The sequence below is a fragment of the Gopherus evgoodei genome, chromosome 1, assembly GCF_007399415.2.
Source record: "Gopherus evgoodei ecotype Sinaloan lineage chromosome 1, rGopEvg1_v1.p, whole genome shotgun sequence".
In the NCBI taxonomy this organism is placed as follows: Eukaryota; Metazoa; Chordata; order Testudines; family Testudinidae; genus Gopherus; species Gopherus evgoodei.
The window spans coordinates 159,730,060-159,752,562 of record NC_044322.1 but is presented as its reverse complement, the minus strand read 5'-3'; the positions used below and the strand labels follow the sequence as shown (position 1 = coordinate 159,752,562).

Sequence of the window (22,503 nt, the reverse complement as noted above, 5' to 3'; positions counted from 1 at the left end):
AACAAATGCTTTTAGTTTCCTGAAAGTCAGAGTTCATGATGAGCCTGAGGAAAAAGTAATTTCATAAACCAACCAAGAATGAACTCAGTTGAACTGAAGACAACCTTGAGATAGCAGCAACTGATTAACTATGTCATGCAGCTGTTCATCAAATTTGCCTCAGACTATGTTAAAGCTTGCATATACACCTCTACCCCGATATAACGCTGTCCTCCAGAGCCAAAAAATCTTACCACATTATAGGTGAAGCCACATTATATCGAACTTGCTTTGATCCACCGGAGTGCGCAGCCCCGCCCCCCGAGAACTGCTTTACTGCGTTATATCCGAATTCATGTTATATCAGGTCGCGTTATATCGGGGTAGAGATGTAATAGAATTCTAATTTACATGAGTTCTTCTAAAAGAGAAGGAAAGTTTGCATTAGTAAGCCAAGCTTTCCTTAATCTAGCAGTGCCAGTAATGGAAATATGATATTTCCATTCACCAAGGAAGCCATGTAAGGAGAGGGGAGAATATTCAATAACTAAAAAAGATAACCACATGAGAAGCTCAACTTAAAACGTAATAAGGAATAGCAAACAAAATTTCAAGCAGGGTAGGAGAAAAAAATTAAATGAGCATTTCCTTAATAAGAAATTGTAGACAGGAGAAAAATTGCAAAACCAAGTGATAAACTGTATTTATTTTACACCTATCACTTCCTTCCTTTAACTATCTCTACTATTTATTTTCAAAAACCTCTGCAACAGCTTTAGATAGGTTCTGTGTTACAATAAAAAGACTCTGCCACTAAAATGTTAACTCCTTTTCCTCTTAATGTAGAATGTCACTCAAATTATCCTGGTCTGAAATATTTAGTCCTGTTTCAGTAACATTGATATCTCATGACTCACCAGGGCTAGAAACAGCTCCTTTACCCCAAAAGGGACCTGTAAAATATCTTAGGCACAAACTTGTCAATACTTACATACTTGGCTTAACTTTAAGAACATGAGTAGTCCTATATGAAGTCAATAAGATTACTTGTATGCTTTAAGTTAAGCAAGTGTTTAAGTATTTGCAGGATCAGGGCCTAACCATTGTATCAACATAAGAATGGCCGTACTGGGTCAGACCAAAGGTCCATCCAGCCCAGTATCCTGTCTACTGACAGTGGCCAATGCCAGGTGCCCCAGAGGGAGTGAACCTAACAGGTAATGATCAAGTGATCTCTCTCCTGCCATCCATCACCACCCTCTGACAAACAGAGGCTAGGGACACCATTCCTTACCCACCCTGGCTAATAGCCATTAGTGGACTGAACCTCCATGAATTTATCCAGTTCTCTTTTAAATGCTGTTACAGTCCTAGCCTTCACAACGTCCTCAGGCAAGGAGTTCCACAGGTTGACTGTGTGCTGTGTGAAGAAGAACTTCCTTTTATTTGTTTTAAACCTGCTGCCATTAATTTCATTTGGTGGCCCCTAGCTCTTATATTATGGGAACAAGTAAATAACTTTTCCTTATTCACTTTTTCCACATCACTCATGATTTTATATACCTCTATCATATCCCCTCTTAGTCTCCTCTTTTCCAAGCTGAAAAGTCCTAGCCTCTTTACTCTCTCAATCATATGGGACCTGTTCTAAACCCCTAATCATTTTAGATGCCCTTCTCTGAACCTTTTCTAATGCCAGTATATCTTTTCTGAGATGAGGAGACCACTTGTACGCAGTATTCAAGATGTGGTCATATCATGGATTTATATAAGGGCAATAAGATAATATCTGTTTTATTCTCTATCCCCTTTTTAATGATTCCTAACATCCTGTTTGCTTTTTTGACTGCCGCTGCACGCTGCGTGGACGTCGTCAGAGAACTATCCACGATGACTCCAAGATCCTTTTCCTGATTAGTTGTAGCTAAATTAGCCCACATCATATTGTATATATAGTTGGGATTATTTTTCCCAATGTGCATTACTTTACATTTATCCACATTAAATTTCATTTGCCATTTTGTTGCCCAATCACTTAGTTTTGTGAGATCTTTTTGAAGTTCTTCACAGTCTGCTTTGGTCTTAACTATCTTAAGCAGTTTAGTATCATCTGCAAACTTTGCCACCTCACTGTTTACCCCTTTCTTCAGATCATTTATGAATAAGGTGAATAGGATTGGTCCTAGGACTGACCCTTGGGGAACACTACTAGTAACTCAACATGGAGGCATTAGTGTTTTTATGAGAACCTTAAATTTATATTGTCTGATATTTGTGCAGTCAAATTTGCAATTTTAACACTGTATTAATATAGCATTTTGTGGTTAGTTCCTTATTTTGTTTTTCTATAAAGGAAAAAAAAACATAGCTGAAGCACTGAGATTTTGCAACTGTTTTTGTGCTGTTCCACTCAATCTCTGAAGATGCACAAAAACTTGCTATAGCACTGTACACTAGTGCAATTTTTTTGTGTGCAACTCCACACTGCCATGGTCTATGAAGTTAGTAAAACTGCTAAAGAAGCAGGTGCAAATGTCATTTTAATTGCTTTATAACATCACAATTTCAAAAATATTTTTGATGCTGAGAATTAGTTTCCAACAGAAAAGCTGTGTTTTGATTTGGTACTGCTCTTAAGGACTTTGAGGACTGGAAGATCCAAGGTTCACCTTCCTCGAAGAATTGGGCATAGACCACCGCCACAGTTAAGATACAGACTTCAGTGAACAATGGTCTGATACATTATGGGAAATTACTGAGAATTTTTCTTCTCATTTGTGTACACTCCATTTTAAACTAATAATGTGAAAGAGTCCAAAGATATACCCTGATCCTGTAATCACTTAAACAAATGAGTAACTTTATCCATGTGAGGAGTCCCACTGAGTTCAACCAATGGGTACACATACTGTATGTAGCAAATAAAATGGACTTGGAGTTAGAAATCATAAACTGTGAGTTCAGAAAAAAAGGCATTTTCTACACAAAGTACTCAGAAAAATATGTTTATTCAAAACAGTGTAACAGAGCTTTCAATTGAATAAGAATAATACAGGGCTATGGTACCTAGCTTTTTTCTGTGTAATTTCCTTATTTGGTTTTATTCTTCTTTACCTGTTTCTGCCTCCTCTGATTCCTTTGATTCCTCCTCCTTCTCCTCTAAACTAGTATTTACTGTTGGGAGAAAAACATGAAATCTGGGGTACATTTAATAAAAGAATAGTGCTTAATAGTGCTTGAAATCTTTTTAATTCATTCATTCATTGTAGTAATACTTTATCCTGGAAAATATAGTGCAGGCTCCTTACATATACTGTCCAGTTCATTATTAGGAGTGGGCCTAAGTGGAGTGCTTTAAAAAATCTCACTCTTTTTAGAAGATAGGCATATATGGGATATAATAAAATCCCAAACTGCTTTAAATTTACAGTCCACTTACTGTATTCACATTACCAAAGGAAAGACCCTATGGTAAACGAATGAGGACATAAATATGTAACCCATACTCATAGCCCTAGGTTCATCAACAGAATGCTGCAGGACTTAAATGGACTGATTCCGTTCATTACAAAAAATACTAATTACTGAGGTGTGGGCTGCTCAATTAATATTTCATTATTAGAGAACATTATTAGAGAACAATAAAGTACTAATGAGGCCTAAACATTACAAGTACATTCAGCATCATCACATTCTGTATATTAGGGGCCAAATTCTTCATGGACATAACTCTGCTGAAATCAAAGAACTTAGCTCTGTGTGTTTAGTGTATGTTTCGGCATATTTTCAAGCCATTTATTTGTTTTTCTGGCTCCTGTTGTCAGTTTTGCACTTTACCTTAACATGAAATGGATTGATGAAAAACTGAGAATCAAACACTTGATGGTTTGAAACATCAGAATAAAAGTTTACAATTCTGGATATGTTTTAATATATGCAGTCCATATTTTAAGTAGCTGGAGATTTACTCATAAAATATGGCTTAACATAGGCCTCATTTTACAATACCTTCTAATAATTGTGATAAATAATTTGAAATATTTTTTTAAAAATACTGAAAATTCAGAAACTATACTTAAAACAGCCAAACATTAAAAAGCAATAACTTCATTTTCAAAACTAGTTTTTCTTTTAATCATTCATTTAGCTTTCTGAATGAGAGTGTGCAAGTGTCACCAACAGGATCAAGCCTCCAAATTCATATGTAGATTTCAAACGTCCAAAGTTCTGGTGTCGGTTAGCTCTGGCATTCCATTTAGTGTATTACAAAGATCAGACCCATCAATAGTAATGAGATTTCTTTCTTCAGAACAAAGCTTTGCGTGATAAGTGATACAGTTTGAAGTCCTGTATGTCAGTTTCACTTTCTAACTAAACACATTTTACATTAATATAAAAGGTTTGTTTCATTATCTCTTAGGGCATTTTGGTTCTATTTTGTTTTTTCATTCCAGTGAGGAGAACATTCCTCTCATTGGGGGTGGAGTGGGGAGCTTCACTCTGAGGGGCTAAATTTTGTGAGGCATGTCAGCCTGGCCTCTAATTTTTGTACACACAAGTTTCAAATCTCCACTATGTGCAAACAATAATGCACATAAACTTGAGTGTACAAATTAAAAGCCACCTTGTGAAGATTTGGACCCTTATGAAAAACAAGAGTTTACTATCTTTTCAGAACGATAATGTGCCCCCACACAGTAACACATTTTCAGCTAGTTGACATGCACCATTTTAGATGGCCAACTATAATCACTCATTCCTCTCTTTCTTCCTCACCTTGATCCACTTGATCTTCTTTGCCCCCTTCCTCCTCTTCTTCTCCCTCCTTAGATGGGAATAGATCTTCAGTGGGCTCTGTAGCTTCAGCAGGAGGTTCCCCAACCTCAACAGGTTCCTCAGCAACAGGTTCCTCAGCAACTGAAAGGGGAGAAAAGGAGATATATGTCAACCTGTAACGGGGAAGAAGAACTTTATAGAACTGTTCATTGCCACTATTTTTATTCTTAAGTAACAGCTAACATCTTAGGCCCAATCCTGTAGCCTTGGCTCATGTGAGTAATCCCACTGACTTCATGGGGAATGCTTATAGACGGGTTGCAGTATCAAGCCGTGAATCAAATTATAATAATTTCTCTAATGTTACAGGCTTCCCAGGACAGTTGTCTCTGTTACTAACACCACATTATATCAAATGGAAGTATACTCAGCATGCATTCTGCTGCATATGAATGTGCTGCAATAAGATGAACCTTCACACTTTTACTTGTCGCTAATATCCAGCATCTTGTAAGCTGACAAAAAGTACAACTCTATTATAACATATGCAAATTAATGAGGCAGAAACAGTTTGGGGAATTTTGGGGGGAAGGAGTTTCCAACAGTTCATCAGGACAAACCTGCAGTTTCTGGCATCTCTTCTGCAGCTGGAGGCTCTTCAGGAGGTGGTGGTTTTTCAACCCCCGGTGTCCACAGAGTTAATTTAGTAATATTTTTTGCTTTCCATTTTGGAATAATTGACTGAGATTCCTCCTCTTCCTCTTCTTCCCCTTTATCCTAAAAAACAAACAAACATAAAAAATCTAGCCTCACAATTGGGAATGTGAAGGTAATGACTATGAGCCTGTTTGCATGTACTGAAATCTCTTTTTACCCTGAGTTTGAAATGGTAACAATACAGCTCTTTACAGTATGGTGCCAATATGAAACAACAACTGAACAATATTAACAGTCACAAACTTTAGAAGAGAGAGAAAACCATTCTAAGCTAGAAAACTTGGAGGCAGTCAGTCAGTTATAACGTTGGTCTCAAAATTAAAGAAAAAAATGCTTGTTTCCTTTCTTTCTTATGCTTAGATTCAGGCAACAAAGAGCCTTCTTCTTTAATCATTCTGCAACTCTCAGAAGGGCTGGGTCTAACGGCAGTACCTACAGACACTGGGGTGTTCCATTTCCCCAGTGCCACAAAAGGGATGAAAAGGAGAAAAGGCAGGCTCATTATCTGCCTCCTTTCCACATCAACCTACACCATAGGTCTGGCACATAGGTAGCTCACGGAGGCATTCTGCACCCCAGAGGGAGAATGCATCCTGCTTCTCCCAGTGAGGTTATATAGCTCTCTGCCCCAACCCCTTTCAGAAACAGACAAGAAAGAGTGCACACAATACAAAATTGCTCTCTGCTTCACAAGGCTGTGCCGCCTGCGCTCAGGTAAAACCCATGGAACTTATGAAGAATGTAGTATTGTACATGAGCTTTTGTGCTCTCAATATCAGCCCTTCTGTCACTTTCTTTACAAATAAGAATGATTTATTTTATACAAAAGTGGGAGAGTTTAAATTATAGACTAGCTAGCTGTATTGAAAGCTAACTTTTCTTAAACTAATTTTATTTGAAAATGAGTCGTGTACTACAACTATTTCAGCTACAGCAAACAAGCAAAGTTTGGACTGTTTATTCTCATTGCTATAATGCTTGGTACGTATGTGGGCAGCTAGCCCTCCTCACTGCTTGCACCACTCTGGCTACACTGCTTGATTAGAGAGCTAGCATGGGAATGTCTACCTCAGCTAGAACTGTAATACTCCATTATAGTAATTAGTATTATTTACTGTGACTTACAGTAAATAATAATCACAGGATTCACTTGAGAGTAATTGCTATAGTTAAGGGCTAAGACTGTCAAAAGTGAGTGCTTAAAGTTAGGCTTCTAAGTTCACATTTAGACACCTTCGTAAATGGCCTAATTTTCAAAAGTATCGAGCATCCATCAGCTCCTGCTGAAGTCAGAGGGAGCTGCTGCGTGCTCAGCTCTTGTAAAAGTCCGGCTACTTATATTCAGGTATCCAAATATGGAGTTAAATGCCTAATTTTTGGTGCCCATTTTGCAAAGGCAAAATGTCCTCAGGCAACACCTCCGACAATGAACCTCTTCACTTTCCAAATATGGTTCAGGTTCTTACAGGCCATAACCGAGCCCTAATTTTTAATGCATCTCAATCAGCACCAGTTAGATTTAAGAACTGAGGGTATGTCTACACTGGAGCTGGAGGTATATTTCCTAGCTCAGACAGACATATCTGTGCTAGCTCTGATCAAGCTAGCATGCTAAAAATAGTGTAGACACAGAGGTACGAGTGGCAGCAGGGGAGCCAACCAAACACAATCACCTCTGAAATGCTTGGTACGTATGTGGGCAGCTAGCCCTCCTGACTGCTTGCACCACTCTGGCTACACTGCTTGATCGGAGAGTTAGCATGGGAATGTCTACCTCAGCTAAAAATTACAGTCCCAGCTTCAGTATAGACATATACCTAAGGGGAAAATCTTAGCACACACAAAGTACCAGGCCAGATGCTGGGAAGATGCAGGGGGAGTGGGAAAGGGGGAGATACTTTCCTCCTCTCCCCCCAGACACAATGACCAGCTGTCATAAGCCACTGTCAGATAAGCCACTGTCTGCAAGAGCCCTGAGTTCTCCCAACATGGACTTCTAGCAGCAGAGACGCTGGCTTTGGCACACCCACCACCACACACTGCTCTTTAGGGATCTGCTGTGGAGTTGCAAGTTGTTCCCTTTTTATAGAAATCTGAGAGCACTGACCTAAAGAAATTGATATTGCTCATACTTCTTGGGTGGCTGAAGGTTTCATCATGTTATACACATAAATCTTCCATTATAACCATATACACTTCCCCATATCTTACTGCTTACAAATATACTTGGGATGAATGTTATCTTTCCTAGTGCTTTGTCTAACAATAGCTAAACCAGGGGTAGGCAACCTGCGGCACGCAAGCTGATTTTCAGTGGCACACTGCCCGAGTCCTGGCCACCAGTCCGGGGGGCTCTGCATTTTAATTTAATTTTAAATGAAGCTTCTTAAACATTTTGAAAACATTACTTACTTTACATACAACAATAGTTTAGTAATATATTATAGACTTATAGAAAGAGACCTTCTCAAAATGTTGAAATGTGTTACTGGCACACGAAACCTTAAATTAGAGTGAATAAATGAAGACTCGGTACACCACTTCCGAAGGTTGCTGACCCCGATCTAAACATTTCAAAATGTAACTGCAGTAGTTTTACAGAAAAAGAGGAAAGTATTTTTCATTTAAGGAGGGAAATACAGTTTGATTAAAAAATAAAAGTAAAACAAAGCCAAAGCATATGTTTTACATCTTAGTAGCTGTTTACCAAAACATGCAATAAAATAGAAATAATAATCATTTCAATTATAAAATGCTTCATATTTTTAAGGTCTTAACAAACAAAAACAACTGGAGTTAAATTTTACAGGTAAAGCAAAAGTTTCCCATTCAAACTGATATTATGAAGGGATACTGTTTCCCACGCTCCTTTTTTTGTGTTTTGTTACATGCACGTTAACCATGCAGCAGAAACACTTCATGCAAACCCAGAGAGCACCTCTGTTACAGTAGGCTGCATGAAGATAAAGCGTTTAGTGGTGTGTGGGTTCCCATACACTGGAAGAGAAGGCAGGTTTTTGCTGCCCTTTCTCTTGTCCATGGGTTGTATTAGCTGAGCAAATCAATGAAAGAGAAGAAATAAATGTGCACTAGATTGACACGTTAACTGTAGAAAGATGGAAAAATGAGGAAGACCCTTTTTGAAAAAAGAAAGAATACAAATAGCCCAAAGCTTTCATTTAGGTGAGACTGTATTTGAAATAATTGTGTCACTGGACGTTTTGAAATAGCATGTAATAGACTAAGATCTGGCATGTCAGGCAATATAGAAAAAGAGCAAGTTCTAAACTAAATGCAGCATGTTTGTTATCTTGAAATCTAAATACTAAGCTAAAAATATATTTGTAATAACAGCTAGGCATTATTATTTTTATTATATAACTAGAGTATGTAGGTCAGATAGTAAGAAACAGGTCTGAAAAACCACACTCAAAAGCTAGAAGAAAAATCATTCCCTAATACTATTCACCCACAGCTCTTATTGAAATCAATGGGAGTTGTGGGTACTTAGTTCCTCATAGGATCAGGACAATAATAGACCACATTTGAAAAAGTAGTTTCAATTGTGGCTCTAAATTTGCACCTGTAATTTTTCACTAAATTTTAGAATTACTTAGTACTATATTTTTATTTTCCAGTCTTCTGTAATGGAGTGCTAAAATATATTATACTGTTCAGCCACTAAGGGGCATGGTGTGTAAAATACCTTATTTAAACAAACCTCAACTATACGGAGCACAGCATTAAGAGATCTTATGATGACCACATCTGGTATATATAAGCAAGCTTTGAAGCCAGTCCATATCTGGTACAGGGACATGACATCTTCAAAATAAAGGCCAAAGTCAATCAAAACTCTGCCTGGCTTTTTGTATTGCAGAAGGCTAGCACATTTCAGTGAAAGCAGGATCATACCTCAAATCAACGGCAAAACTTCTAGAGTTTGCAATGGGAGCAGCAATGGGGCCTTCATGTGTCCGGCCTTGCACAGCACAGTAGCCAGACAAGTTATTTTTATTTACTCTGGTGCTTAGAAAAGTACATTCTAAAGCTGTTGGACTTTTCAAATATACAGTACCTGTAATGAGCTAGGCAGACTACGTTTGAACAGGCTGACCTGACTTGCTGAGTTTTCTAACATTTGGTATAGTCTGTATTATATTATTTACCTGATCTAAATGTGTGTATTCACCATGCTGTTCACACCCAATATCGAAGACATACTTTCCACGACCTATTGGCTGTACACAGAGAAATAAAAAGTTAGCAAGACTTTAAAGCTAGAAAATTTTGGAGGAGTAAATGAAAAATACAGATGATCACTTAACACTGTACTATGTAATTTACACAATGTTAAATAAAAATGAGAAAAGTAAACTTTGGAGAAACTTTGCATCATAGATTCATTTATATCTGTTACATTTATGGTTCAGAGAATACTGTGCAAAATGGGAAACCTAGTTTAATTTTTCAATGTAAAGAATGCATACCAGAACAACAACATGCGTTATTTTTTCAAATTCAAATATCATTTTCCAACATACTTACATTTCCATTCACAAACTTGCCCTGGTATCTGTGGTTTAGATGAATAAGTTCAGCTGCTCCTTCCTGCTGCCCATTTACCCAGCCACCAACATATTTAGAGCCAGTCTCTGCATAGAGGTATGTACCTTGCCCATGCCTGAGAGGCAAATAATAATTGTACTTTATATTACTGTAAATTAAAAGAGCAGGATTTCTTTGCAATTTTAATTCATTAAACATATGATTAAAACAAATGCCACATTAATCCATATTTCCAACCCAAAGAACATCTTCATACATTCATGCTCATCTGCCTGCTGTGTCTGGCTCTATTGAAATCAGCTGATGTCTTACTGCAGGCTTTCCTCCCATTCCAAACTGGATTTAGTTGCCAAGGCCCTCCCACAGCTCTCTCTTTCAAAAGGACAACTACAACTCTGAAAACAACATTTTTTAAACTTCATCAAGAAACTTGAAAGTTCACTGTAATAATGAAACAAACCTATAATGGTTAAGCCATTCTCCAGTGTAGGTGTCTCCATTCACGTAGTAGTAAACTCCATTGCCATGTCTTTGGTCTCCCACCCATTCTCCTGCAACGGATGTGACAAAAATAGAGTGAGATGTGATCAATTTAACTGGTCATAGAAGTCAGCCTTTACAATGATCATCTAGACATTTAGTCAACTTTTTATGTGAATGAATATACAGTATTAGAAAATGAACATGTAAACTCAAGACAATGTAAATTCTGTAACTGAATTCAATGAGAGCAGAAGCAAGCTCTACCTCAGTAATCTTCAACTTCTGTGTGAACAGTAAAGATAGCTTATCAGGCTTGTATATCAGTGTAGTCTCTTCACACTCCACAGTAAATTAAATTAGAAAAGTACTGGCATTCCCTGACATAAAGCAGGCCACCATTTGTCACTATATCATTATTGATATTACTAGTACAGTATTTCTAACTGATGGAAAGATTTGACTTGTCAGGAGAAAAGCCATGAGCATGCACAGATTCAGAGGATATGCTAAACTATTCTCTTATTGAGAATCAGTAGGGCTTCAGGCTTCTAGAAAGGGCAGGGAGAATGTTCTGGACCATAAAACTAATCAGTGCAAAACAGCATCTACTTGGCCAGTTGAGAGCTAGAGAATTAGAATTAGCCAGCTGTAGTCTAATGCCACTTTGGAGCAGTCTGAGAACTAAAGGTTTTGGGGGGAGGGGGGACTGATTGCAGTCAGATCTGTGTTCTTGGGGAACTAGGGCACAGTATCCAACCTGACTGACTCATGAAAGATACCCGCCCCCACCAGCCTCTGCTTAAATCAAAACCCATCACAGAAAAGACTTGCAGAGAGCAATGAAGGGTGGATGGGAGACACACCTAGACCCGTCCTGACAAGGGTGACAAGATTAAGACATCTCCATTAGCATACAGAATGAAAAACAGACAACTCCCCTAGCCTCATCTGCATAAAAGACGGGACAGAGAAACATCTCAATTTGCATACAGAATGGAGAACAGAAAATTGCACTGAACTCTGGGACCAGAAAAGCAGGGACACACTGCATCATGGGAATCTCTGCTCCAGATGTTAATGAACCTATGCCTGCACACACCCAGCTCAGCAATTATCAGACCAATTCTAGTAATGAATCCTTGATTAACATCCAAAATACTAAAGCAGACTTGTTGCATTGTGAGCTCCCTGGAATAAAACACCACCCATAGCCAAGAGTAATCCACTCCTATTGTCTATCCTAAAGAGAACCCTTGAGTCATAAGTTTATTCATAAACAAATCTGATGTTCTCCCTTGAACCATTATATTTTCTCTACATTAATCCCTACTCACCCTCCAGTAAGTGTTCTGATGCTTAGATCCAAACTATGCATCAGCTCCACTGGGACTCCATCCTCTCTTGACTGATCGTGCTGGGGGCTCTGCCTGCCTCCAGCACTCAAGACCCTGAGCTACCATTATCACCTGGGAACCCCAACCCATTCAAGCCTCGTGGAGTGGGTGAGATCCCCCTCTTTCTCTCTTTTTTCCTTTCTACCTTAGGTATTAAGCTTTAATAATGTATGTTATGTTGGCTTAGGCTCTCCTTGTGTACTTATCACTATTATTCAATAAATAACTTTTATGGTTAAGCTGGTTGCTTCTCTCTCTTGCTAAACTTTACTCTTTTGTGTTTTTAGCTTCCCTCATTCACTCTACAGCAATGCTTCTTTTATCTAAGCTAAAGATCCCCACAGCACCCAAAATACTGCGGGGTTTGCTCATCAAATAGGTTACTGCCAGTACAATTGTGATGTAAGAGTGTGGACAGGGATGTGCTGAATCGGGGACACATAAGAGTGACAGCTTGAAAGTACTGCTTGACCCTGTCCATGGAGCCCACGGGCATATAAGGGGAGGCAGTTTAAAAGTGCTGCTTTATCCAGCCAGTTCTGAGGCTGGAAAAACTCAGCCCTAGGGAACCTAGGTCCTGCAGGATATCTCCACTGGGAGGAGACTTGCAGAAGGGAGAAGTAGAGCTCCAAAGAAAAACACAAGTAACACAAGCAAAGTATTAATAGAATTACAGAAACCCCCCTCCCCACCACTCCAAAAAAGTAACCCGAATAAATAAGCATATCCCAAAGTAACGGGGAAATCTGATAACAGGACACAATGTAGAGCTGACAATATACAGCCATGTATGACAGATTACAGCATAACTCTTTGGTCTTGAAGCTGGATATCCATGCGTGCATTACTTTACTTTTAGGTGTGATGGAAGAAGAAAGGCCTATCAGCAGTATTCTCACTAGTGAGGTGGTTTTGCACCTCTGTTCAGCTATTGTGCTCTTGGTTACTCATGACTGAAAGATTACTTGCTATCAGATGAATGTTTCTGCACATACAGAATTTCCATATGCTGACTGTCTCTGCCCCAAATGCTCTTTATCTTGTGTTCTCTTGTTGGTTTAGGTAAAATGCAATAATTTTGTTGTCTGAACTATGCAATGTCATCTTAATTGATGATTTAAAGAACAGGATGAGAAGGTGTATTTAAAGTCACAGACCTAGCCACAAGGCTGCTCTAATTTATGTTAACTAGACCGTCCCTAGGGACTATTCTGCCAGTCAAGTATCAGTGGAACACACTCCACCTTTTCAATCATGCCTTGCCTTCAGGAAATTTCCAACATGCTACCACACAGGAGGAATCCTCAGATTCCCCTTTAAAATAGTTGAAAGGTCACTTGTTTTCTGCTCTGGCCATGTCATCATACAGCAGGCCATACAGGTCCTCAGTCTAATCAGCACTGTCTCACACTCGTCCCTTCTCTTGTCTCCCTCCTTTCCTCATTCTGACCCCTTTGTTCTGCCTCTCATCCTCTTTTCTCTCTTCCCTGCGGCAGGCTCTCAGCCTCTTCCCTTACTTGGTTGGGCTCCAATCACTTTTTCCTCTCCTCACTCTCTGCCCTTCTATTCACAAACTTACATAGTTGTCTGCTATTTCTTTTACTCCAAACACATTCTTCCATTTATTCTCACCTAGTATCATGCTTACATACATACCTTTATTTACATTATAGTGGACAGTGCAAGCTGTGTGACTTGTGGTCCTCACCTCTCACACCATAAATTTTATAGTGTCCTATAGTTTTATTTTGTAGTGTGGAATATGTATTTGGTTATGTCAAGGGACCCTTCCTCCAAAATCTAAAAGTGGACCTTAGGGTATGTACCAGTAGATTAGAACTAATTTGCCAAAGCCTGGCATCACTTATTCAGGGGCCTAACACTGAAGGGAGGAGGTTCCTGTATCCTGAACATAGGCTTTCTTTCCCCAAAATATTAATTTAGTCATTGATTTAGATAATGGCATAGAAAGTACACTTATAAAGCTTGCAGACAAACTGGAGAAATGGTCTGAAGTAAATAGGATGAAATTAAATAAGGACAAATGCAAAGTAGTCCATTTAGGAAGGAACAATCAGTTGCACACATACAAAATGGAAATGACTGCCTAGGAAGGAGTACTGTGCAAAGGGATCTGGGGGTCATAGTGGACCACAAGCTAAATATGAGTCAACAGTGTAACACTGTTGCAAAAAAAGCAAACATTATTCTGGGATGTATTAGCAGGAGTGTTGTAAGCAAGACATGAGAAGTAATACTTCCACTCTACTCCATGCTGATTAGGCCTCAGCTGGAGTATTGTGTCCAGTTCTGGGCATCATATTTCAGGAAAGATGTGGACAAATTGGAGTCCAGAGAAGAGCAATGAAAATTATTAAAGGTCTAGAAAACATAATCTATGAGGGAAGACTGAAAAAATAGGGTTTGTTTAGTCTGGAAAAGAAAAGACTGAGAGGGGACATGATAGTTTTCAAGTACATAAAAGTTGTTATAAAGAAGAGGGAGAAAAACTGTTTTTCTTAACCTCTGAGGATAGGACAAGCAATGGGTTTAAATTGCAGCAAAGGAGATTTAGGTTGGACATTAGGAAAAACTTCCTAACTGTCAGGCTGGTTAAGCATTGGAATAAATTGCCTAGGAAGGTTCTGGAATCTCCGTCATTGGATGTTTTTAAGAGCAGGTTAAACAAACACCTGTCAGGGATGGTCTAGCTAATACTTCATCCTGCCATGAGTGCAGGAGGCTGGACTAGATGACCTCTCGAGGTCCCTTCCACTTTTATGATTCTTGAAGTTAAATGGATGTTAGCAAAACCAAATAAAGCAGGACTTTTGTGATGTCGTGTATGTGCCTCATCTCGATCATGTGAACCAGAATGTAAACATCTTCACTACCCAGAAAAGAGGAAAATCAAGCTTAAAGACTGTCTGAGCTGCCAAACTTGGAGGGAAGTGCTGGCAGCTGTGGCTAGTTAAGCAGTACAGACATCCAAAATGGGAAGAGATCATAGCCTCATTTGTCTTTTTCTTACTCAGGGGACAGGAGGATCTGGGGAATTATTTGGCTGCTTTGTACACAGAACATTATGCTGGAGCCAAGAGACTCTGATCACAGTCAGAACTGAATTTTGTTTGTTTCCTCAAACTAGGCCCTGACTGAAGGAAGCTGCTGCCCTGTGTTCTTTGTGGACACTTGGAGTAAGTGGGAGGAAACTACCCTGTGTTTGTTTTGTTTCATTTGCCCTGCAGCCAAAGGTAGCTACTCTGTGCCTGTTTTATTTTAACCTTGCTGAGCGTGGAATATTGTAGCTCTTATTCCTTTTGTGAGACCTATCTTGAGCAGAGCAGCCACCCCTCCCAACCCATTGGGGTGGCTGGTAGTCTTAACTGAAAATTCACTGTACTGATCCTTCAGATTATCACCATTTCACTAGCTCTCCGGTACATATAGTCTTCTGGCCTGCACAAGATTTAAATTTCTAACACAGGCCAAACCCCCTACCTTTTTGGCTTTCTTTGCTCATCATAAAGCAGCAAAAAAAAAGACAGCATAAGGCAAATTATTTTCCTTTTCAGGTCACCTTTAAAATCTGAGACAATTTACACACATCCGATGGAAGAATAGGGTGGGACTATTTCAGAGTGTCTTACACTGTAGTTGAAATAATCTTTTAATAGGTTCTAAAGAACCTAAGCCAAAACCAGTAACTGAGTGTTCTGATTTTCAGATACTGTGCAACAGAAGCTGGGTGCCTCAGAACATCTGGAAATCTGTTCACTCATTCAGGGGCAAAAAATTTGAATGTGGTGCCTAAAATTAAGCACTTAAGTTTAAAAACTTTGTCTTTGGTTCTGATCTCCTCTTTCAAAGCTGATGGGATAGCATACAACATTACTCTATTGAAAAAAATGAATAAAAAAGGCCAACAATCAGATCAACCGCCTGATGTTTTGCAGAGACAGCATTAGTCCTCAGATTAAATGTCATTCTGGAAAGAAACTCTCTGAAGATGGTTAATGAAGCAGCTGGAGTCTGATTTATCTGTTTCCTCATATTTCAGGGAAGATAGTGAAGAGAATCAGACCGAATCAGTCATTCCTAGTATTAAAATGTGGGGAAATATTCTGAATGAGCTTCTGTTTCAGGAGCTGGACTAATGATATTCCACTCTTCTGTTTTATGAGATTCTTTAAGTACAGTATCTTGCTTAAACTGCTGCATTTCCTAGACATTGCTACCATAAAGGAAGAAAGTGCATTCCTAAAATAATCTGTTATTTGTAAAAGATTGTAATGACCCTTCCGATTAATCTTGAGAATTCTGTTCAGGGCAAAGATCTAGATCAAGCTAAATTAAATAATTCTGTACAAGAAGCCTAAAAGAGCATCTGTGAATGGAAGGAGAACTGCTGACACATGCTAATTTCAACAGAATGCCATTGATTTCAGTGGAAGTGAGGAGCTTAAATAACGCTGTGAATTGGGCCTATGCAACTTAGTTTTATGGTGGTTGGGTTTTTTTGTGGGGGTTGCTATCATATTAAAGATAGGTGCAGACAGAAAGTAAGGGAGTCACAATGACATCAGTCAATATTTCTTTTCTTAGAGGGGAAAATATAAAACAAAGACTGCACTAGTAAAATATAGTTTGAACTCATTTTCGGAGTATTTTAGCCTCAGAAAGCAAACAATGAGGTACTGCTTAAGTAATTGTTCCTCAGTGAGCAAACAATCCAATGTAGCTTTCCTAGTGCATGAATCAGGCCAAAAGACATTGCCATAAACAAATTAATTTAACTTATGTCTGTGCAAGTCACTTAATTCTTTCTTGCACTTCTGCTGACATCCATTTCTTCTGCACTGCAAGATGCATCAGTGTGAATCTAATCTTCCCAAGCCTTCCAATCTATATTCTGATGAAAGCAGTTCAGTGATGTTCCCTGGCGAATGCTTAATCACAAGTCAGATATAATGCCTACATTTGGAGGTGGTGCTTCTACTAAGTAGCAGATTTCTTATCTACCTATAATATATAAAGTTTTCTTCTCCTGGATCTCTCACTTTTCCTGAACTGCACACTTATAGAGGTGTACAGAGGAGGGAAAAGACTCTTGCTACTCCAAGAAGTAGAAGCTGCATTATGATATTTATCATAGTGACTCAAACTGTGGACCACGGAGTATTTACTAGTTGTCCACATAGAAGTAGTGGGTCACTTGGTGTTAATTCACCATATATACCCTGTGGGGGTTACTATCATATTGAAGGTAGGTGCAGATATATATATGGACTCCTCCCTTGCTGTTGGCAATCTCACCAATAAAAATAAATAAATGTTCTCCCAACAGGTAAAAACTTTTTTTATAGTAAGCTTTACAGGCTGGATTCTTCAGTCTAAGCTCTCCGGCCACAGATTCCCCTTGGAAAATTCTGGGGGAATCTCTGCCAGTGTAGAGTTCTGTTCAGCGGTGCAAGTAGGCTGGTATGCCCAGTACCCCATACCAGCAAGATATTTATAGCTGGTATGGTGTATCAGAAAGACACAGAAGGAGCCAGTGGCCCCATGGCTCTTCTCTGGTGTGGCTGTACTGCCCCCAGCCCCACCCCCTACTCTGCCACTGACCTGCATCTCCTCTGGCTCCATCTGTACAACAGCAGCCCTGCCAGAGGACAGGATTGGGGAGCCAGGCTGGGGGCAGTATAGCAGCCCAGCCGGAGGACAGGACTGGGGGGCGAGGCTGGGAGTGGTACAGCAGCCACGCCAGAGGAGCCGACCACACGGGACTGCCCAGCAGCCCCACATTCTGCTCCTTTTCTGAAGTCTCCGGTGCAACAGGAGGAGGACAGAGCACCCCTCCCCCCCACCAGGTAACATGGGTGGATCATGGGGAGAGGATGGAGAGAGTGTGGAAGCGGGGCTGGAAGGAGTCACATGGAGGGTCATGTGCTCCCCCATTAGCTGCTGCCATCCCCATCCCCTGTACCCCCTGCCAACAGGGTAAATTTAAACTGCCTTCTTGAAGGTTTAACTTACACCAACTATAGGTGTCTGAGAAACGGTGAGCTGTGATAAGCTCCTCCTTAGCCTCCACTCTCTGCTGCTGTGCTTAGATGCAGTGGAGAACTGAATCCTATATTTTTACAATGTTCAGAACCTATAGTTCTTTGAAAGGATCTGAAAATGTTCTGGACTGAACTTGACTGTCTGTCAGCATAATCTCTACATGTCAATGAATATTCTTGTGATGTTCTTGGGTTGTTGTTTTTAACATAACTTATATTGTCTTCTACTCTGATTCTAACTAAGAATGCGAAGAATTTGCTCAACACTAAATATAATGAAGCATTCCACTTGATCAGATGATTTGGCAGGAATAAACTGTTGCCAAAAACTTCAATCCATTCTTCACCTAACATCTGTGGTGAGGCAGGAATGAAGAGGGAAAAAAGAATTTTGGGACAATTTTGTGGATCGAAGCAATAATATGCTGCCTGGCTCATTGTTTCCCATAATTCCACTGAGGCACCTCATCTTCTCAAATATTTACATCTTCATAATTATGTTCAACAACAAAAGATGCACATTTTACCTTCATATTTTGATCCATCTGGATACATAAAAACGCCTTGACCATGTTTTTTGTTGTCAAAGAATTCTCCAATGTAGCGAGCACCATTTTTAAATCTGTAGGTCCCCTGCAATACATTTGGTGTAGATATAGTACTTTGAATTAAAAGGATAATGAAGTGCCTAAACTAATGGAATTGCTGAAATACATGCATGGCTTTCAAAATAATCCTCTATGACAGTGGTTCCCAAACTGGGGTCACGAACCCCTGGGGGTTCACGAAATGTTACAGGGGGTTCTCGGGAAAAAATTCTCTAATGGCGGACAGAGCTGTCCCAGCACGGGGCCGGCAGCCCAGAGCCCCTGGACTTCCAAGAGCTAAGCAGATCAAAGCAAGCCTATCTTTCACACTGAGGAGATTTAAACCTCAAGACTCATTCTAAGAAATGGAAAGGGAGGTGAATATTTGTTGCTGTTTTTAAAATTAAATAGCCAGCTAGTCTTGTTTTTTAAATTATTATGAAAAACAAGTTTAAGCTTTGTTGTAACGTGCACTGTTTCCTGGACTGCTCAAGACCTGAATGCTTGTGTAGGAGGAACTCTTTGAGCTGGCTTCTTAAATACCTTCATGCTGTTTCCCATCTGATACTCCTTGATGAAACATAGGAGCCTTGTCTTATAACAGGCTTATTCAAAGTGATACAAGCTACAAAAGGGAGATCTTACAAGAGTGTTGCCATTTTCATAATGTAATAAAAATACTGTAATGATAAATAATAATTAATAATAAATAGTGTCTAATAAGCATGTTATAAAAACAAATTTTATATTTCCAAGATCACTTTTTTATAATTTATACTCAGGTAAAGGAGAAAAACCCTGGAAATATTCCTTTTTAAGAGGCGGGTTGCGAGACTTGACATGTTAATGAAAGGGTTCACAGGCTGTTAAAGTCTGTGAACCACTGCTCTATAATTATCTTACCCGCCCATTTCTCAGACCGTTGGCATACTCTCCTTCATATGTATCACCATTGGGTAATCGTGCTCTTCCATGTCCATGTCGTTCACCTGCTGCATTGCGTTCACCTTCATATTCCTATTTAAATGGAATAAGCCATTCAACAGTTAAGAGGCAGGGGTTCTGAGCTGAATCCAATATGAGTACAAAGAGGAAGTCAATTGTTTGTTCTGAACAGCAAATTTTCTTCCTGAGTCCCAGGATGGCACCTGGCCAAGAAATCTATTGGTAACTGTGGTGAGTATCTTGTACCAACACACCAGATCCTACATGGTACCCAAAGGTGTGTTCTGCCTGCAAACTACTGAAATTTGTTGGGGGCTGGATTCTTGCTGCACAGACTGCAGCAAGTTGAAACAGACACTACATACCACAGTAAAATGGCAAGACTTCACTCAAGTCCTTTTTATCTCTACAACTCCATTGAATGCAGTAGCTTAGCAACTCTTTGAGGCTGAGTATCACTAACGTATATAATCCAAAAGAAAATAGCAACGAATGACATCATTGTATTTGTAAGATTATTTCTTATTTTTAAAAACATTTTGTTTGAGATACACATATCATAGCTTTGAGAATCCCAACATAACAGTGATTTTTTTTGTTTCCTCATACTTTAATAATACAAATCCAATATCCTGTGTGATCCTAGTCTATGGCTCTGCTCCTTTTCTGATTGACACGAGTGGAAGGCCTTCTATTAACTTTGATTAGAGCAGAATTGACCTTTAAAATATGTAAGATTGAGTAATTACACATTCAGTTCTTTTTGGGGTGACAAAACTAAAGATATGTTGGTGTAATTATGTCTAATGGGTGCTTTTTGATTAAAATGCCACATAGTTATGGACTGGGGCTGTGCCAGGTGAAAAAGAAGATTTATAGATTCAGAGGGACCATTATGATCATCTGGTCTGATCCCCATATAGCACAAGCCATAAACCTTCTCCCAAATAAATCCTAGAGCAGATCTTTTAGAAAAACATCCTATTTAGATTTTAAAATTATCGGGACCCTTTGTAAGGTGTTCCAATGGATATTTACTCTCACTGTTAAAAAAGTATATCTTACTTCCAGTCTGAATTTATCTAGCTACAACTTTCAGCTGCTGGATCCTGTTATACTTTTCTCTGCTAGACTAAAGAGCCCACTGTTAAGTATTTGTTCCCCAGGAGGACACTGACAGACTAAAATCAGGCCACCCTTTAACCTTGGTGCACAGACACAACCAGCCCCCCGGCACCTAGATTAACAGTGCAGCCAGTGCCTGGCTGGCAATGGCGGGCAGCTCTGGGGTAGCTGGTGCCAGCTTTTCTCCACCAGGCTGCCCCGCTGCACGCGGGCTCCGGAGCAAGGCTCGCCGGGGGCCCCGGGAAAAGGGGGCTGGCAGCCAGCGCGGAGTGGACGCCTCCCCGGCACAGCTGTGGGGGGGGCTGCATTGGTGCTTGGCTGGGAGGGGGATCAGCTCCGCCGCTAGCCCGCCCTCCTGGCACCGCGGCTCTAAGGCGCGGGTGGGTGAGGCGGCGCCGGGCCGCGCGGGGCAGGCGCTAGCGGGGGCGAGGGGTGACTCCGGCCCGGGGGCGGGGCGGGGCGGGGGAGGCAGCGCTGGGCCCCGGAGGAGCGGCGGCCGCGGCCCGCACTGACCCCCAAGTAGTTCTCCGCCTCCTCCTCGAACTCCTCCGAGCCCAGGTCAGACATGGTCCTGCCGGGCCTCGCGGCGTTTCCGTCACCATGGGAACCGCCGGCCCGGGAGGAGGGAGGCGCGCGCCGTCACCCTAGCAACACGCACAGGCCCCGCCCCCTTGCCGCCCTAAGGGCGCGTGCTGCTGTCCCGGGTCCTGGAGCAGGGCGTCCGGCCCAGCCAATAGGCTGCAACGTCGCGCTCAGGCCGGAGAGGGCGCGACGGGAGCGCACAGCGCAGCGCCCAAGGGCACAGTCCCGCGCACACGAGGAGCCTGCAGGGGGCGAGGGTCTGGCACAGGGGATACAGGGCAGGGAGGGTAGGGTGACCACTAACCAGATGTCCCGATTCTATAGGGGCAGTCCCAATTTTGGGGTCTTTTCTTATATAGGCACCTGTAAAGGGTCAGCTCTACCTTTTTTGCCACCCCAAGCAGTGAAGCAAAGAAAAAAAGGGAGGAACACAGCAGTGCCGCTGGAGAGGAAAAATGAAAAGGCTGTCGCTGAACTGCTGCCAAAGAAGAAAAAAAGAAAAAGCTGCTGCTGAAGCGCCACCAAAGAAGAGGGGAAAAAAACAGTCAGAGTGCCAGACAGAGTGCTGCCCCTTCAGATTTGCCGCCCCAGACACCTGCTTCCTTAGCTGGTGCCTAGACCCGGCCCTGCTCCTATAACCCCCCACCCCCATCCCGATTTTTCATACTTTCTCCCTGGTCACCCTAATACAGGGGGTGATTGTAAGGCACAGAGCAGGACACAAGGCACAGAGAAAGTAGCACCCACTGACGTGAGGGGTGTGTGTAAGTTGTGGGATGATAGATACAATGCAGGGTATGGCATTCACAGGGCACATTCAGCCTGGTGCACATATGGCATAGCGCTGAGCACAAACAAAAGGGAATCACTATAGCGTGTGGTTTAGCTTGGCAATGATGGAAGAGGCCTGATGTGCCATGGCTTTATTAGTCCAACAAATATAAGGTACAAGTCAAAATTCCAAATTTCTACACTTCTGAGTGTGTGGCTTGTATCTGACTCTAAACTTTGCTAGAGTACACCATGTTCAGATTTTCATTTTATGACTACAGTAGAGATTGACTTCAGCTACGCAACTGTAACAAGAGTTTTTGTTTGGACTCATCTCTAGATCAGTGCACAACCACGGGCACATAATGTATGACCACTCCTTACTTCACAAAGGACAAGTGTGGCAGGCCTTTTTTCCTATTAGAAAATGAAAATGACCACATCCCAATAAATAGAAACCTCCTTCCTTATATCTTTGTTTGGTAGGTTGGTTAGTTGTTTTTGTCTGAGTTT

General features: G+C 40.8%; 1 protein-coding gene across 1 annotated transcript; it reads right to left on the bottom strand.

Annotated features, from left to right (window-relative positions):
* Nucleotides 1-2,968: 2,968 nt before the first annotated feature.
* On the bottom strand, nucleotides 2,969-21,244 carry RSPH1 (radial spoke head component 1). Its single transcript, XM_030577155.1, has 9 exons — nucleotides 21,151-21,244; nucleotides 19,471-19,584; nucleotides 18,508-18,613; nucleotides 10,502-10,592; nucleotides 10,021-10,156; nucleotides 9,642-9,713; nucleotides 5,376-5,532; nucleotides 4,756-4,896; nucleotides 2,969-3,153 (listed from the first exon to the last, which is right to left on the bottom strand). The coding sequence occupies exons 1-9, from the start codon at nucleotides 21,202-21,204 to the stop codon at nucleotides 3,080-3,082; spliced, it is 945 nt and encodes a 314-aa protein (XP_030433015.1). The 5' UTR covers nucleotides 21,205-21,244; the 3' UTR covers nucleotides 2,969-3,079.
* Nucleotides 21,245-22,503: the final 1,259 nt, after the last annotated feature.